We start from the raw sequence: 18,549 nt of genomic DNA on the forward strand, positions 1-18,549 counted from the left end.
CTACCGGGTAAAGCAGACGGAGGGGAGATTTGGAGATTTGATTCAGCAGGGGGGCCTGGGTTCCAAGTTTCGGGGTTCCGTCCGCCAGCAAACACGACGGTCTTTACGACGAGCAAGACAACAAGCGGGGGAGAAGCTAAGTGGCCCCTGTAATTAGCTTCCGTCGCTTCCGCCCGCCGCCCCCCCGAACCCGAGGCGACTAAAAACTCAAATGCCCTCTATAAACTTCACTTACAAGATTGTCGGTTCCTATTAAGCCGACTGTCAGGCACAAACATGCACCGATTGCACGCTAAAAATACGCGACGGGATCCACCGGGGGAGGGGGCGCACCTTATAAAAAAATAAAATAAAAAAGATAATACAATATATTATGCTTTATTAATATTATATTAATATTGTGAAATGATAATAACGAGCTACAGCGAGGCTAAAATTGATAGCGTGCGTTCGTGCGACAGACACTCGGGCGAGCGGAAAAGACGGCCGTGAGGTTTTTGTTGAAAACACCACACACACACACACACACACACGCAGATGCACGCGAACCCTTCCCATCCCTCCACCAACCAGACACACATACACACTTCTTTCTCCCTCCTTGCAACGCAAGCAGTGAGTCATCCCTCTATTCGCGTCACAGAGATGAGTGCACCCTGTGACAAGCCAGTTAGTAGCAGTCACACTGATCTATGTGGCACCTCTCGGCTCTTTGTTTCTCCTCTGATGGAGAGACGATGTACGTTCGCTCCCTATAAGGGAGGCCGGTGACGGGGTGGGGTTGGGTGGGCTTCTGCCCCGGCCGTTGCTTTTTTTTTTTTACAACCCCTGAATTTTCACCCCTTTCCCCTTTGCCCGGACCCGGACGGTCCGTGGCTCATTGTGCGGGCCGGTCGCCTCATCTTTATTTATGTACGTCACAAGGCGCTCTCGCCAGACAAAGAAATGCCATTGTCTTGGCACGGGGAGGCAACAATGGGGGTATTGTGCGCGCGCCCGGCGGCCCCCGGGAATGTCAGCATTGGCAAAGTTGTGCCGGAGGGGGAAACTATCAATATGGGGTTCAAAAAGTAATGAACATCCAAACGCCGTTATTTTTTTTATTTTTTTTTTTTCCATTTTGCAGGTGGGCTGCAGCTAATGACGTGAAACCTTGGCGCTGCCAGTTGTCATGGTAACGCCAGCGCTTTCCGGCTGCTGCGGCCGTCGGGATGTGAGCTCTTGTAAAAAAAAAAAAAAAAAAAAAAAAATCTGACGGAGGTGAGCGGGGATCAAGGGGAGGGGAAGGGAAAAAAAAAAAAAACGGGATGGAGATGAGGTGTTCGCGGCGTGTCGGGAACGGCATTGGACCGGTCAGCCTTGGGAGCGCTTACGATGCTAATGGCGAGCGGCGGCGGGCTGGCACTGGTTGGCGCCAGCTTAAGTTTAGAGCCCGAGGTTGGGTGTGGCGCGAGCCGGAGGAAAAAATTTTAAAGTATGACGAGGAGAGATAGAGGTCGCGGTGGTTGGATCTTTGTCGAAATCGCAGGCGGTGCAGGTTCAAGTCAGGCTAACTGGATCAAGCTAACTCGCAGGGGAAGATAGTAGCCATATTAGCCGAGGACAGGAAGGCCGGATTGGAAGCGGAAAACGTGCCGGGCGCGGAGGGAGCGGTTGTCTTACCTGTGATACAATGATACTGACCATCCTCTCGTCGAATAGTGAAGGCCTCACCTGGGTTTACCTGCACCAGGATTACCTGCGGAGGAGGGAGGAGACGGTTATCTCAGAGCAGGAACACCGGCGTCATCTCCCCTCGGACGATCCCTCTCGATTTCCGCGGAACGTCTCGAACCGAGGGAAGCGCGTGACAATTTCGGTGAAACAATAAATCAGCGGTCTTATCAGGACGGACGGCACGGCGACACGTCTCCGGGGAGGCGGCGCGCTCGGGCGGCCGAGACGGAGTCCGTTTCGTCCTCGTTTGAATTGAGACCGGCCGCGTCGAAGCGATCGGCCGCGTCACACGCAGCTGCGACTTTTGAAAGCACAAGGACAAGAGGCTTTAAACCCAATCCGTGCTAATCCGGGGGACCTTCGGAAGGTCCCTGCACCGAGGAGGGGTCTTAATCTGGCCCGGGGGAATCGACGGGGTAGCTATCAACCAAGAATATTGCCAATCATTTTACTAATCGACTGCTTCGCTTTATCCCCCCCCCCATGTTGGAGCACTGCAGTTCCCAGGGCTTTGGGAATGACCCCCCCCCCCGCCCCCCCACCCCACCTGAAAGGAGTCAACTGTTTATTATCTGCAATACATCTGTTGCCAGGCAACTAAAATTAAAATAAATTAATAAAGGCGGCAAATGAGAGCAGCGTATGGAGGATCAGAGATGAACAAGTCCTCTGGAGTTTGACTGATCTCTCCGAATGTCGATCGTAATAACAATATCATTACAGATCCCCGCCGAGTCGGGGGGGGGGGGGGATCTGACGGGACCTGCGCAACCTTCCGGACAGAATGAGGCCGCTCGGTTCGCACCCGTCAATCAATAGATTAATCCTCGTCAAGCCGGGTGAATCTGGTGATCAATTACCGTTGAGATCCTGAAACCGTGTTTCTTCATGTTTTTAATCTTCCGTGATGGTATACTGAGTTTTCGAGAAACACCAACTTTCCCACGTTTGTGTATTTTAGCTGGATAGAGAACCACGTGAGCACAGCAGAGTCCGTTGTGGTCGCTTATCCTGTTAGCAGACGAGTGCAATAAAACCTCAGAGGGAATATTAGCCTCCTTCACAAACAGGAAATGTTTGATTCTTTGCTTGCGGAACGACGACGACGACGATGCCCCGGCTCAAGTTTCATTTCTCGAGTTTTGGTTCTCCGACAGCTCCCGCCCTTCCAAGTCCTCCCACGGCGGGCCAACGTCGGGGCCTGGAACCTCCAACCGGACTGGATCAGACGGGGGAGGGATTTCACCTGAATCTGCTTTGACGTCAGCGACCGAAAACCGGGATATAGATTTACCTTTAAAAGGGGGGGTCGGGGGTGGAAACAACGCTTTTGGTTCGCAGCGAGACGAGCCTGACGTGCCTCTGACTCAGAGCCACATCCCGCGTTCTGCTCCCGGATCCGTCGGGATCCGTCATCTTGCAGCTACACCCTCCGCCAATTTTGCTTTGGGGATCTCGTCTGGCGGTGTCGATAACAACAACAACGACGACGACGACCCGGAGGATGTTGAATCCCCCTTTACTCTCCCTGAAAGCAGCCACGGAGGCGCCTTAAATATCATTACGGCCTGCTTCGGTATCTTTCCACAGTTGTCCGGCGTTATGGATACATATCTTATGCATCCTGTTGAATGGATGTGAATATTTCAGAAGCACCTTCTTCAAAAACGGGGACTTTTGTTCTGCGATTCAGCCTAAGACCGTGATGGGGTGCAAATGGGTGCTGCTGAAATGCAGCTGGGTGAGGATGAACCAGTACTTCGCAGCGCATACCACAGTGCAACCAGAACGCGGTCCGTTTATCAGCCATACATTTGAGCTGTGATGGAGGTAAAGGCATGTTGTCTTTTAGTTCCAGTAGAGGTCATTGAATGCATCATTAATTCATGATTGATCCCGCTGTTCCTGCAGTCAGGTTCACAGAAGGGCCAGAACCTTTTCCCAGGTGGCGTTGGGAAAGAGTTGGGGTTCATCCTGGGACGGATCGCAAATCCGTCACAGTCCCACATTTGGACCTACAACCATTCGCTCTCTCGTTGAAACGTTTGAAAGAAAAACGTACAACCATTCAGTCATTCAGTCATACATCCGGACAACGGAGGAAGCTCCTGGTTGCCCCCGGAAACGAGGACGATGAGGGTCCCACAGAATTCTGGATGAGTCCAAAGTAAATCATGAGGAAACTCGACCCGATCTCCTCCAATGTGGACGAGGTCTTTACGAAATTTATAACCCGGATTTCTTAATCTAGCGCCAAATATGGAGGATTTTCGATCAGGCTCCGCCCCCTCTACTTACAACTACAGCTATCAGTTTAAATAACATCGTAACCAATGACGACGAAACTTGGGCCTCCTCTTTGAGACTCGCCGATGACTACGGGTGAGTTATCAAACTTAATCGTGTCCATTTTCAGGAAGCGCAACCACCCAAAAAGAGCAGGTGACAAGAAAACAACATGGCGTCTGTTTAACCGAGAAGAAGAGTTCTCAATCCACGCGCCACCATGGAAATAACGGCCACAAAGACCACTTAGAAGGTACATTACGTACGTGGCCATGTTTGTTATTGTCTGAAACAGAACTTGGAAGTGAACTCCGCACCGTCCCCTAGTGGACGACCACAGCGACATATAGCACACCTTGGAGGTGTGCGTTTTGAAATGGACGTATGCGTTTACGAACGGAATTTGAGCTGGGTTTTGGACGCCCGGCTCATGCGGGTTCTCCAAAAATGCGCTGGTAGCCGTGGCAAGTATTCAATAAAGATATATTTTGTAAAAAGGGGCGCAGTGGGACAGGACAGTCACTGGAGCGACCCGCTGGCATTTTGTAAAACTTAAAAAGGACCAAATGTAAATTCAGCTGTAAATAATGACAACAATAAACAAGCCAATAAACAAATGACAGTCTTACTTTAGATATAAACACAAATACGCATATATATTCATATAGGTGGATGTTTTACCCGTATGAAAGATTCCAATGTAAAATGTATCACATTATTTGCATGCAAAGACTAGGGAGTCTCTTGGAGTGATTATTTTAGCTTCAACCGTGCGTATAATAATAATGATGATTCCAAACCGTTCAACCTCATTTCCCTCGGGAAAAAAAAAATAAATCGGCACAACTCGGTTCCCCTCCAAGCCGGCGAATACGACCTTTAATTGAAAATTACATTTAAAAAAGAAAGAAGAGACAAAATATTCCCTTTTGCCTGGAGGACCATTTAACACACCCTCAGAAAAAAAAAAAAAAAAATCCGCTCCATCAATTCCCCTCCGTAATTCCACGTTGGTGTAAATGTTATTCTCCCAGGGTCCCTGCGGCGCCGAGCCCGGTGTTACCTCGCTCTTGGCGAAGACGGTGTCGTAGAACCCGCCATCCCCCGGGCGCGGGTTCCGGCTGCGGCTTTCTTCAAGCGCAGAGATCATCAGCACCTCCATCTCCCGACACTGCTCCCATTCATGTGCGCGGGAGCCAGAGGAAGGAGCCCTTTGACTGCCACACACACACACACACACACATGCACGCACACACATCCTCGGATGTCCACACACACACACACACACACTCCCACGCGAGTGGAGAGTGCAGCGGCTCCCAGGGTCTAATTGAATCAAAGTTGAGGCGCTTTACACTCAGGTGTACACACCCTCTTTGCTGAAACACACACACACACACACACACACACACACACACACACACACACACACACACACCTCCCACTCCTCTCCCAGATGATTCCTGTGCTTTTGACCCCCCCTTCCCCCCCCCCCCCCGTTCAGATGTGTACCTAAGAAGTTACTACTGAAATCAATACTTTGACATTTACTGCCTGGTGATGACATTACAAACAAACAGGAGGAAAATTCCAGTGTGTGTGTGTGTGTGTGTGTGTGTGTGTGTGTGTGTGTGCGCGCGCGCTCACTTACTGTTGCCCGCATCGCTTTTTTCTCATTCAGGCATCGATTTTTTTTTTTCCACGCAGTCTCGGACAGAAAAATCCCCCCCCCCGGAGGGCAGGGGGGTCGGCCCGGACCCTCCGCCACTTCGACCGCTTCTTCCTGAGAAATCACATGGCCCGCGACGCAGAGAGCGTTCTCTCCGGCGAAAGGAAAAAAAAAAAAAAAAAAAAAAAAACGAGAGAACGGGAGGTGGGGAGCTTCGTCGGTGGGGGGGGGGGGGGGCTTAGTCTCGCCGGATGAAGGCTTCAGAGAAAGCGCGGCGCAAATCTCGTATTTGCCGAGCGTGGCCGGGTCTCGTCTGCTCCATCGCGGCGCTCTCTGCGCGCAGCGTCGCCCCTCCCGCCGGTGGCTCCGGCTCAGCCTCCCCCGCCGGCAGTATCCACGGCAACCCCTTCAACAAATAAGCCACAGCTCCGTCCGAGCCAAAGCCCTCAGATAAGGGGCTGAAACATTATCAGGAGCGAGCGCTAACCGGGGGCTGGGGGTGGGAGGTGTGTGTGTGTGTGTGTGTGTGTGTGAGGGGGGGGGCGTCGAACCCGACCAAACAGGAGCAGAAACGAGAGGGACTCGGGAGGCTGACGCTCGCCGTTCAACTCCCTCCTCGACTCTGTCACAGTGTGTGTGTGTGTGTGTGTGTGTGTGTGTGTCGGCTGAGGCTGTTATTTTCTGCAGCATTCCATCAGGGTGTGATCGTGGCAACGCTGAGCCGGCAAAAAAAAAAAAAAAAAAGAAAGCACAAACGGTCCACGGCTGCTTTGCCTCTCTCCTTCCTCCTCCCCCCACCTACGACGACAACAACAACGGCGTGGAGCAGCTGAAGCGACCCGCTGGGGGCTTCGGAGGAGGCGACGTGCGCCGCCGACCGCTGCCGCTCCGATCGATGCCCTCTCAGGTTCCACGGCTGACCGGCGAGTCCGAGCAGCGAGCGTTTGTGAGCTTTTAAACAAGGGAGGGGGGGGTTCAAGAAGTGTTCGCCTCGTCCGCACCTCTTTCCTCCTTAAAGTGACAAGTTTTATTTTATTTCCACGCCGACGAATCGCAATTGAGTAGTCTTTTGTTTACGTTAGACCGGTGGTTCTTAACCCGGGTTCGATCGAACCCCAGGGGTTCGGCGGAGGTCAAGACACACATTGGTGATGACATCAGCGGCCGCAGGTGATCACGCTACATAGCTCGGCCGATCCGTGCTGCGGGGATTTTGGCGCGCTCAGTTGTAGTAACTTGTGACTGTCGTGATGGTACGTCATGTGATTTCTTTCTTAATATTTGAATCCCTTCATACTAATTATGTCGGGCAAAAAAAGAAAGCGGTCGGAAGAATACGTACAATACGGATTCACATGTATGACGGAACGTGATCGGAATCGATGTCCTAACGGCATGATTTGCAAAGACAAGATGAGCAATTCTAGTCCGGCACCGGCAAAACTAAGGGAAGGCTTCCTTCAGCTGCATGGAGATGGGAACTACAAGAACATAGCGCTTGCTGAATTCAAGGTGAAGGGAGCCAGATTCGATGAAAAGGCTACTCTGCCTGTTCTTTGTACCCATCAACGAACCGATCCTCGATCCAATAAAGAAGGGTTCGGTGAATGCGCATGTAAAACAGGTGGGGTTCAGTACCTCCGACAAGGTTAAGAACCCCTGCGTTAGACGCAGATCTGGGCTGAGGGTTTAAGATGATCGACAGCATCCCTCATGAGCGACGGCGGCGGGGAAAGAACTGCGTTTTCCCGGCGCGGAAACCTCAGGCAAACTCGACGTGGGCGACCTTCTGCCTCGACCGGTCAGGGGAGAAAGAAAGAGAGAGCGGGATCCCGAGAGACGGCGCTGACGACTTCATCAGAACGTGCCAGATTAGCGGGAACTCTGCGTCACCCGTGCTGCCGGGAAGGAGGGACGCATTTAAAAAAAAAAAAAAAACATCACCGGCTAAATGAAATCTCTCAGAGTGCAAAGACAAACGTGGGGGATTTGAGGAATTAAGAGGGAAATTAAACCCAGAGATCTGAGCGCAACAAGCTTCGGGAGCGCGGCCGCTTTGGTGAACGACGAGGTGTAATCCACTTCGTAAAATGGGAATTTATCCGCCCACGGGGAGGGGGGGGGGGGTCTGAAATCCACCCACTACGGCTCTGTTTCGCCGCCGCTCATCTTCAACTCCGACCAAAATTTTTCTATGAACACTCCCGACTCGTTCATTCACTATCTACCAGCTCACCCCGATCCATCTCAGGGGCCACTTGTTCACACTCTCATTCACACAATTTGGGTTTCCATGTTTGAACCAGGGTCCTTCCCGCTGTGAATGGCTAACCCCCGCGCCGCTAGTAACGGTTTTGCTGACAATGCGGAGTCGCCACTACTCATCTCGACGTACAATCTGACCCTGGGAGGAAGCATACAACTCCTCCTAACAGCAGGGGGCAGAAGTCTTGCGAGCCACAGGGACAAGGGCTTGTTTACGCTCGATATTGCGGTGGTGAAGACCTGGGTGGAATGCACGGAGAAAGAAGCTATGAGACCCTAAAGCAACCCAGGTTGAAGAAGAAGAGGTTAAACTTCTTCTTTCCATCCTCTGCATCATTTCCTTTGTAATTCTGTAGGTTCTCCGCGAGCTCGTAGACTCGCAACAGAACCGAGCAGTACCGGCAGAAGTCATGGTAGGGTATGCTCGGGCGCGACCAGACAAAAGGAAGTCAGGGCATTTTAGAACCAGCGAGAAGAATTCTCCGGCCACATGGCGGCATTTAGTCAATGCCGCTGTTTTACCCGAAACTTGGAAGCGCACTCTCAACTCCGCACAGTCCTCTGGTGGATGTGCAGCGTAAAAACCACGGCGACGTCATGCACGCACGGGAAGTATGTGGGCGATGACGTTTGAAACTGTTTACATGCGTAGCGTTAGCATAAACAAGAGGGTTTCTGAACGATTCCGGTAAATCTATCAGCGGCATCAAATACGCTGATGGATAATAAGACGGTAAGGGAAGTGCCGTCTTTCGGAAACATTTGGAATTGAATGATTGGAAAGCTCCTTTGCCGGTCCTTTACGAGTCCTTTGCCGTTTGCTTGAGTTCGAGATCCGCCAGACGATTTGAGAAGATGTGATACTTCTGGATTATCAGAAGATGGGAAAAAAAAAAAGGTTAATGGTTCTGTTTCTACACAGCGGGACTTTGTCCTTACAAGTGTCGTGATCTCCTGACCGGATCCTCACCCGCGCCGGATTAAACCTCGGACGCGTGTCGCTTTTGGACATAAGTATGGGCTTAAAAAGCCGCGTTGTAAAAGTATCTGGTTCCCAGCTGCGGCGAGGATATCAATGTTTGAGCTTTATGCAAATACGGCGTGGATCAATTAGCCGTCACGCAGGTGGCCTCCACTGTGTTTTATTACCCGGGAGAATGAGCCCTGCTGCACGCATCCGCCGCCCGTTAACGCTGACGTTTCCCCGCCGCCGATGAGTCAGAGTTCAGGTTTCTCACTGTTTGTTCCTCTTTGCTGCGCTTGGAGGCAATATAGCAGCTGGGCGGACAGGAAACGCACGCCAAATGACACGGGCAACAATCCCGCCGGCGTCGGAACTGGCCGGGAACTAACTGTCTCCCCGCCGCTGAGCGCACACGCTTACGTGTGCGCTGATAATTCAAGGCAATTCGATCATCCGCCCGCCGTGATGCCACGGAAATCTCACATGATGGAGTGATACCGCATAAACCCCCCGCCCGGTGCTCAGAAAAAAAAATATTCTCAGGTATTAAAACTTCACAGGAGATAATACTTCCATTATTCTTCCATTATCTGCGCCGCTTATTCCGCACCGAGGGTCGCAGAGGAGCCAATCCCAGCTGACATTTGTCGAGAGGCGGGGTTTTAACCTACGCCAGTCACCTGTCAATCAGAGACATCCAATCATCCGCTCTCTTGCTCAAACCAAAGAACGACTTAGTCTTCAATTAACCTACGGATGTTTTTTGGACGGTGGGAGGATGAAGGGGGAGCCGGAGAACATGGAGAACCCATTGCGGGTGATGGGTGACATGTTTTTCTCCGGATTAAAACTTCCTAAATGTCAGATATGGACGTTTTCACTGCCTAGCAACTCCAGGCTGTTCATTTGGACGACGTTCAACGGTGTTCTGAAGCATCTCCATCTCCAAGTCCGGGTGTCGCCGGACCCGATCGCCACGGCGACTGATCCGATTTCAGACATCAAATCAATCGGCCGATCGAAATACACGGAGAACCAATCGGAGGAGGGGTGTCAATCGCTTCAACCAATCAGGGCCGGACTGAGTGACAGAACTACCAATCAACCAATCACGAGTATGGAAGGCGAGACTAACACTGGAGGGGCTACATATATACGTGTATATGTATATATATAATACACGTGACGGCCACAGATTTTTGAAGAAAAAAGAAAGCATGCAGTAAATAAAACTCTATACCACTTTACCATATTGTGTCTTTTTTTCCAGATCTTTTTTAAAGATATTAAAAATCCGGGGCTGTCGCTGGAGCGCCATTCCAGACCGGCGAAAACGAAACAAAGTCTCGGATACGCCGTTCGCTGAGACACGTGACCGAGTCCGCCACGAGCGTCGGGTGCAAACCGCCGTCAATAAAAGCCGACGCGCATCTCGCTTGTTAATCTACGCCCTCGTGCATTTTGTCACCGGCGTCGTTAAGCGGGATGTTTAACGCCTTCGGCGGAGCGTGCTCCGGGAAACCGGCAGGAGGTGCTTGAAGACAGCCCGCACCTATAAATAAGACCATTTAAATGGGGGGGGGGCGCTTGACGCTGTTTCGTTTTTCCCCAATCACTTTTGATGATTCATTACGATTCGCCGGGTTCCATTAAGTTTCATTCATGAATAGCATTTCTGTATCTGCTTTAAAATAACAAAATAAAAAAAAAAAATCGTGGGGTAATTATGATGAATGGCAGAGTCGGATTATGTGCTTTAATTATACAAGTGTCTGATAAAAAAAAATTTAAATAAACACGCCGGCGTCTCCTCGAGCTCCCAGCTCTCCCTGAATGTGTCATCGGGCAACGTTTCCATTCATGCAGAAGGTCACATCGGAGCTGGTTCCGTCTTATTCTGTTATCGATCTGGGCGCGCGGCTAAGATCGCCGCCCAGCTGCGTGACCGATTCCAAGACACCGCAATGAACAATGGTGCCGCTACCATCGTCAATATCCCCCCCGCCCACCTGAGTCCCTGGAAAATGATAACTTAGGTAATAGTTGAAGACAGCGATCTGCACTTCAGCTTTTTGCTGCTTTGCTCGGACAACATGGTCTAAGAACACTTCCACCCTGTAGGAACTTTCGGAACTTTTCCTGAAACCTTTTCAGGAGCGAGACTGTTTCTTGGTGCATTGAGACAGCGGAGGAACCGGAGACAGTGGACCTCAGTTCCTAGAACCATCTTAGCTCCTACTCCGAGGCAGGGTCTCCTAACGGTTCCATGGGAACTTCTATGACATAGGTGCCTATTACCAGATACGAACATTTTTAAAAACTTTCGTGTCTACCGGTCAGGTGTTTACTTGCGACGAAATGGACAGAATCAACGGGAAATTAACTGAGAACGAAGTCCGAGCTTTTCTGTCCAGCTACATCACAGAGAAGTTTCCAGGGCTCGCGGAAGAACATCAACATTTTGGCTAAAAAAAAATTCAGAATGAGCGAACATCGGGTTCTTCACATGGTGAAGAAGAACCAGGGAATTTGTTTTCGAGCCTGGCACTTCAGGTTCACATCCCAGCTTGCGCTCTCTTACTGCTGGTGGGAATGCAAAGCAACAAAGTTTCCTGCAGGGAGGCTGATTCCTGGAAGCAAATTTTGAGCTTGGAACTTGAAAAGAGTCTGAAAAGAGGCCAATATTGGACAAAATGTGAATTTTGGTTGTTTTCTGACCGGCGTACTTTCCGCTGCGCTGGAAGAGTCCCTCGTCACGCACCTTCGACTGGGGGTTGAGTTGTGTCGCTCCGCCGTCTCCCCCCCCTATGAAAAATTTATCGCTAGGAGACGTGCAAAAAAAAGGAAGCAGAGCGACACGGGGACGGTTTCAGTCCGGCTTCCAGAACATCTGCAGGAGCTTGTAATTTGCACGAATTGTTTATTTAAATTTATGGAAATCCGCAGTGATTTTGGCCAAATAAACCATTTGAATTTCCAATGTGAGGCCGGGGGGGGGGGGGGGGGACGGACACCAGGAAGGTCGACTGATTGCATTTTTTTTATATTTAAAAAGCCTATTTTTGTTTTCAAAAAACAGTGATAATACATTTCCATGTCAAAATATATATAGTCGATGGCTGGAGGTCATATTACATTGATTTTTCTAAGGCGCTAAATTATTCAGTGGGTGATTTAAACTGTTGAAATAAAAAAAATAAATAAATTAAAAAAAACCCACACACACATACGCAGTGTCCCCGGCACCGCTGAGTCACCCGCTGCCCACCTCCTCAAAATAGTTGACGAATCGTGGGCGTGGACCCCGTCTCCGGACGTGACCGAGCGAGTGTCCCCGAGACGAGTGAGGAGGCGCGGCGCTCCGGTCACGTCTCGGCGGCCCACGGCGGGGGTCGAATAAGGGGAGGGGTCTCGCCGGCACAACCGTCACATTTGCCCACATATGGCATTTAGTCAAATATCAGACACCCCCCCCCCCCACACACACACACACACATGGTGGCAGGTTGATGGTAAGCGGTGGAGGAGTGAGAAGAATCAATGATCTGCAGACGCATTAAAATTCCTCTGTCAAAAATTCCGATCAATAACCTCAAAAAACACATAAAGCTGACATGAAATTCGTCTCAATATATGTTTTTTTTCATCATCTTGCATGCACTGCCCCCTCACATTGTCAGGTGGGTCGTACGCAAACTGTAAAAATGAAAAGTTAGGCGTGTTTTGGATCAATACGTCCAGATAAATTAGCCGAGACTCACGGTTTAACTCATCTCATCGGCAGTAACGTCAGGAAAGCACCTTTCCAATGTTTTTAGGGAGTAGATCCGAAGTGGGCTAACTTTTCGGCGCAGGGGCACAAGATACGAAAGATATAAAAAAAAAAAATTTGCATTTGTTAACAGTACATATCAGACTCATCTGATATTTGTCTGAACGTTGTCTGACATCTGCTTTGAAAATAAAACCAGCTCGGTTTTGAAGGCTCGGACGATTGCTTGCATTTCACGCACAACCCTTTTTTTTTTTTCCCCTTGTAGCTTCACGTCCAGCTCGTTCATGTGTGTGTGTCCACAGCGAAGCTAGTCTGCGCCATTCAGCTCAGGAAATTTCCAAAAATGAAATATTCTCCTGTTTGAGCTCCAACATTCATTGATCCAACCATCTTAGCTCCTTCTCCGAGGCTGGGCCTTTAACGGTTTAACAGGAAGTCATAGTAGGCGATTGTTGGAACTCATAACCCGCGCTCATTACCGGCTACTTCTTGCACACTGCAGAACGCCATTTTCCAAAAGTATCGCGGTCACTGCTCGGCTGTTTTCTCGCTACAAATCATACAGAAGCAGGGAGGAATGGAGCGACTTCGAGGTCTGAGCTCTTCCGGTCTGCTACACCTCAGAGGGGTTTCCGGGGCTCGCAGAGAAACGTCAACATTTCGGCCAAAGTTAGCACAGCGCTAGCTAAAGGTGGGGCTCTTCAAACGGCGAAGCAGTGCAGGGCGGAGGTGACGACACATTAATCCATCTGATAGTGTTAGCAGTGTCTTCCTTTTTTTTTTTTTTTTTTTTATAATGATATATTTAGTGCTGAAGGTGCATTCGCAAACGCTTGCGTCACAGCGATCGCTACCGTGGTCGCTTACTGCCTGCATGAATGCACAACCGAAAGGTTCCCCCCGCAGGAAGCTAGTTCACAGAATTAAATTTGAGCGGTTCTGTCCGAAAGCTGGCCCCGCCCCTCTCTGGGTAGCATTTCATTTAAGCTAAAAAGTCGATAAACCTTCTCTCGCAAGTCCCTGAACAAAATCTCCTCGTGTTTGTTTGAGTCACGAGTCCTGTCACTTGCGGAAAACATGGGAGCGCCGAAACACAAAGCCCGGGGAACATCGGATCGCTTAATAGCAGGTCTAATGAAAAAGACTGACGGGCGGAGTGGTCGAAAATATACATGACCGCGGCGAAAAAATAAATAAAACAACATCCAAGTACGTAAGCCATTAGCCTGGCTTAAAAATTTACAGACAGATTCATCTGTTACCAATTTAGCTAATGGACGGAATCAGTGAATCATCCTGCAGCCAAAGTCCTCTCTGAAAAGGAATCATCTCAGGTAATGACCGCGAGACAACGGCTTCCTCTGACTCAGAATAATTGGTCCGGCGGAGCATTAATACCGAGCCCCGACTGGGGTGGAGGAACCTGGGGGGAGGAGGAGGAGGGGGAGGGGGCAGAGCGAGGTGTCCTCGCGGATTATCGGGGTAAAAAAAGGTCAGGGAGGAAGGGGTGGGGACGTGGCCTCAAGATGACGATCCGCCGATAGTCTCTTCCCGTTTCCGACACCGGCCTCTCTTTTTCCATGAGGGCTGTCGCCGTGGCGATGAGCATCCTCCCCCCTCCCCCCCCCCCCCACATTGTTTTTCCACTACGCTGGTTTTGCCTCGTAGGCTACCGGTCCGATAACGATCGGAGCTGCGTCCGAAATCTATGACGGAATCGCCGCGGCTCCGATTTGATGGTTTTTAAATAGGAAAGAAACGTAAGAGCCTTGACAGGTGATCGGGTTCCGTGGCGAGCGGCGATTGGGCCAGCGTGTGGTCAAACGGCCATCGGAAACAACCCCCGGGAGGGAGACGCGGCTGAAGGGATAATTAAATTGGAAAAAAAAAAATTGTAAAATGAGACCGACAAACAAACCGATGGGGGGAGCGATGAGCCCGGCGGAGGCCTGGGGAGCTGCTGCGGGAGACAAACGACCAGTTGGTCAAATTACAAATAACTGGGGCTGCACTTTGGCTCCTCCCCCCCCCCCGTCTCCAACCCCTCGGTTGTCCAACTGTTTAATATGCTAAAATGACCGCCTTGGCAGGGTTTCCTTTGCTTTGTAACCCAGCGCTGTTTTTACCTCCCTACCCTTCCATTACCTGCTGGACCTGACAAACAAACCCCGGACAAGGGATAATAAAGTCTGCCTATTCATACAGACGCCGCCGAGCAAAAAACACGGCGGTCCGTCGTTCCAGCAGGCAGGTAGCGGCAGACGTGGTTCCATTCGCCGCAGGAACATTGACGGACATCTAGTTTTTTTAAAAATTGGGGCAGCTGTGGCCCGATTGGTGGGAAGTTCTCGGTTTTGTGAGCGACACGGGTCCTTGGGCAAAACATGGAACCCCGAGCTGCTCACGACGGCCCTGTTAGCGCCTTGCATGGCATCTCTGCTGCCATCCTGTGGTGTGTGAAAGTGGACGTGTGCGTGAATCCAACCTAGTGTTCAGCGCTTTGAAACCGCAAGGTGTGAGAGCACGGAATAAGTGAGACTATTCATCATTTCGTGGAGTTGTAGACCACTGAGGAGGGAGTTGGTTCGTCTTGAGGAACATCTCGGAATGTGTCAGAGGTCAACGACGCTCACCGCCAAACATGGCAAAGCGCTAGCTTGGACGCGAGGTGGGTAGCGGGGGTGACCGCCGAGAATCCACGAAGCGAGTGGATTCCGTGAGAACGCGGCGCTCACAGTCAACCGCCGCCGGTGCAATTTGATCTCTGCGCAAACAAAGCCTGATTCAGGAAAGGGTTTTTCCACAGTGGGGCGTGTGGGGTAGGGGAGGGGGGCAAGATTGCTAAAAAGGCAAAGGGCGGCGCTAATATTAGCATGCCTTATCTGGACAAACTGCGCCGGAGTGTGGAAACGAGGTGAAAAGAACCCCCCCACCGACCCCACCGGGAAGCCACGGAAACAAAGCAAATCAAACTGACGGCCATCAAAATGACAGGGAAATCACCCGGCGCTGTCACGGCCGCTCAGTCTCACCCTGTTGCTGACGGGAGGGGGGGGGGGTTGGAGGGGTGAGTCGCCCCGTGATCGCCGAGGCTCGCCGCGCACCTGTTGCCCCCTGGTGTTTCGCTACTTCTTTCCTGAGTCACGGCGGCGTGTTTGCATGCATCACTGAGACATCGCAGTTTCACACGCTGACGATGCTTCGTTGCTTTCACAAAAAAAAAAAAAAAAAAAATTTTTTTTTTAAAACGCACCACTGCACCTGATGAGCCACTTGCGGCGGCACTGAAACGCTTCCTGTTAAAAACTGATAACCGTGACCGTCCCCCCGGGATGTTAATACTCTCGGAAATAAGTATAAAATGTAATAACCGACGGCTGAGACTTTTAACATCAAGCCGCCGCCGCCGCCGACGACGTCTTTCAATTTAATTTAATAAAAAGGTCGCCTTGTGCTTTTACTTATCAAGCGGCAATACTTGTCAATAAGTTGTTATTAATCATTTGACAAAATAGAAAGGGTTACTCCGTTTGTAGTCAGCGACGCTGTAATTACATACTTATGTCACTTTAAGCAGTACTGATTCTCTGGCGTGGCGGTTTCGGCCCCTGGCCATCCATAAGGAGGCTTCAGTATCCTCTCTCCTTACATCAGCGCTGCTGGTTGCCACGGCGCTGAGGTTATTTTGTCTTCTAGGGCCGGGCGGAGAGACAGAAAATGAAGGGGAAGGGTGCTTTTCGGGGTTTGACCCGAAGTATATGAAATATCCTCCAAAAAAACAAACTTTTTTTGTATTCTCATACGTACAGAGATCTGCTCGGGTAACAACTTTTATTGGATTTCTGATATTTAAGCCGCGTGTATTGTCAGTCTTTTCTCCCTATTTTTGCAGTTCCTAGAACAGGGGTGGGCAAACTGCAGCCCGTGGGCCGCATTTGGCCCGCTGGTCTTTTTAATCCGGCCCGCCAAATATCGGTACGGAATTCATACTTAATGTGAATGATTGGATCAATGAATGCGGGAGCTCAAACAGGAGATTCATTTCATTTTTGGAGCTACTTGAGAATTTTCCTGAGCTGAATGACACAGATCGGGTTCGTGATTTAGCCCGGTGATTTTCAACCGATGTTAGAGTTAGTGCTGCGCGACAGAGACAGTTTGGGATCACAGCAAGACGAGCGAGTGACAGCGATGGAGTTGGACAAAAAAAAAAAAAAAGAAAAGTTGGTGAGCTCGAGGAGATACAGCGAAAGCTCGTTTTCATTTGGGTCGACTCCGCCGTGCTCGGTGTATGGCGAGAAGCTATCCGATAGCGCCACGGCGCCGAGCGAGCTTAAACGCCATCTCCAAACGAAATGTTCAAAACAAGCCGATCGACTATTTTGTAAGCTTATGTACAAACAATGAGAAACGGGCAATTTTTGGGGAGAAAAACCACAAAGGTAAACGCGAGAGCCCTCAAAGCTGGCTATTCCGTTGCTTAACTCGTAGCTAAATCCAAAAAGTCCCACACTGTGGCAGAGACATTAATACTGCCGGCTTGTAAAGCTTGAGCAAAAGCTTCATGCGTGTCTTTCTACCATTACTGCCAGGATATCCATTGTGTGTGTTCATCGAAACAGCCCCAGGTTTCCCACTAAGTGAGTATAAATACATGCGAGCCAACGCGAGAGCCTTCAAAACCAAGCTGGTTTTATTTTCAAAGCAAATGTCAGATGAGTCTGATATGTACCATTTACAAATACATTTTTTTTATATATATATATATATCGTTACTTGTGGTGACCCGGCCCTGGGTCACCACAAGTTAAAAGTCAATGTGGCTCCTGAGTCAAAAATATTGCCCAACCCTGTACTAGAACCTTTTCGGGTACCAGGTGCATGGACGTCAGAAGAACCAAGGACCGGGTCTTTTTACAATTCCAAAGAAACTCAAATCACACAGGTGCTTTGAGGAACTCGTAAGCCAGGCCTACAACCAGATATCGTAATTTCCGGACGATAAGCCGCGACTTTTTTCACGTAAACAACGCTGCGGCTAATATATGGACTTTTTGGGGGGAGGGGGGGGGGGGGGGCTAACGAGCTTCACGCCGCTAAAACATTTATCCTCGTCACATCGGACCGATGAAATGACCGAGAAATTCTGAGTCCGTTCAACTCCCACATCGAAGAAGACGACTTTGACGGTTTTCGTGCGCAGGAGGAAGCCCGAGATAGCGATCGGCTAGCCGGTGCGGCTTATATTGAGGTGCGCTCAATAGTCCAGAAATTACGGTACTTCTTTTGGACTGTGGGGTCCATTTTAAGAACGATGGCGGTCATTGGCCTGCTCTTTTCTTGCAACTAAATGGACAGAAACAGTAAGAATTGGACCGGCAAAGAAGTCCAAGCTCTTCTTGCCTGCTATACCGCAGAGGGACGTCAACATTTTTGGTCGAATTAAGTTGGAACAACAGCGTTCGGGGAGAAAAAAAAACAAAACTTCAAGTCTACAGTCCATGGGAATTATTCCCGCCATGCATTTAGCTCTTTACGTTCTGAGCATCGTAGATTCTCGCGTAACACTGGTCTCTTCCGTGGCCCCTTACTGCCCGTGGGAATGCCAAACGAAAAGATTCCCCTGGAGGAGGCTAGTTCCAAGAACCAAACTGGAACTGGACAGCTCTGACAACTTTTCTGTCTGAAGGCAGCTATTCCACTGATTTCGCCGAGTTTTTGGTGAAATAAAGACAAAAAATAAAAAACAACCAAAATCTTATCTCCTCCAAGGCTGTGAGGAGGTAACAGCGACATTTCCAAAAGCAGCCGACTCCGCTAACCTTCACGCCTCGGCGGCCTCATGAATATTTCCTTCCGGTGCTGCTGAAGAGC

General features: G+C 50.1%; 1 protein-coding gene across 2 annotated transcripts in view; it reads right to left on the bottom strand.

Annotated features, from left to right (window-relative positions):
• fndc3a (fibronectin type III domain containing 3A) overlaps positions 1 to 18,549 on the bottom strand; it is a 49,512-nt gene that overhangs the window by 27,624 nt on the left and 3,339 nt on the right. Inside the window, exons 1-2 of one of the 2 annotated variants that reach the window (XM_086164141.1) lie at positions 5,066 to 5,179; positions 1,663 to 1,738 (exon numbers count right to left, since the gene is read on the bottom strand). In XM_086164141.1, coding sequence (XP_086020267.1) covers positions 1,663 to 1,738; positions 5,066 to 5,164 — 175 coding nt within the window. In that variant the 5' untranslated portion in view covers positions 5,165 to 5,179. Of the gene's footprint in view, positions 1 to 1,662; positions 1,739 to 5,065; positions 5,180 to 18,549 lie in introns of those variants that run through there. The other variant, XM_086164140.1, reaches the window with a different exon arrangement.

Source organism: Fistularia commersonii, chromosome 18, assembly GCF_037954325.1.
Source record: "Fistularia commersonii isolate RoL2024-O1a breed Wild chromosome 18, RoL_Fcom_v1.0, whole genome shotgun sequence".
In the NCBI taxonomy this organism is placed as follows: Eukaryota; Metazoa; Chordata; class Actinopteri; order Syngnathiformes; family Fistulariidae; genus Fistularia; species Fistularia commersonii.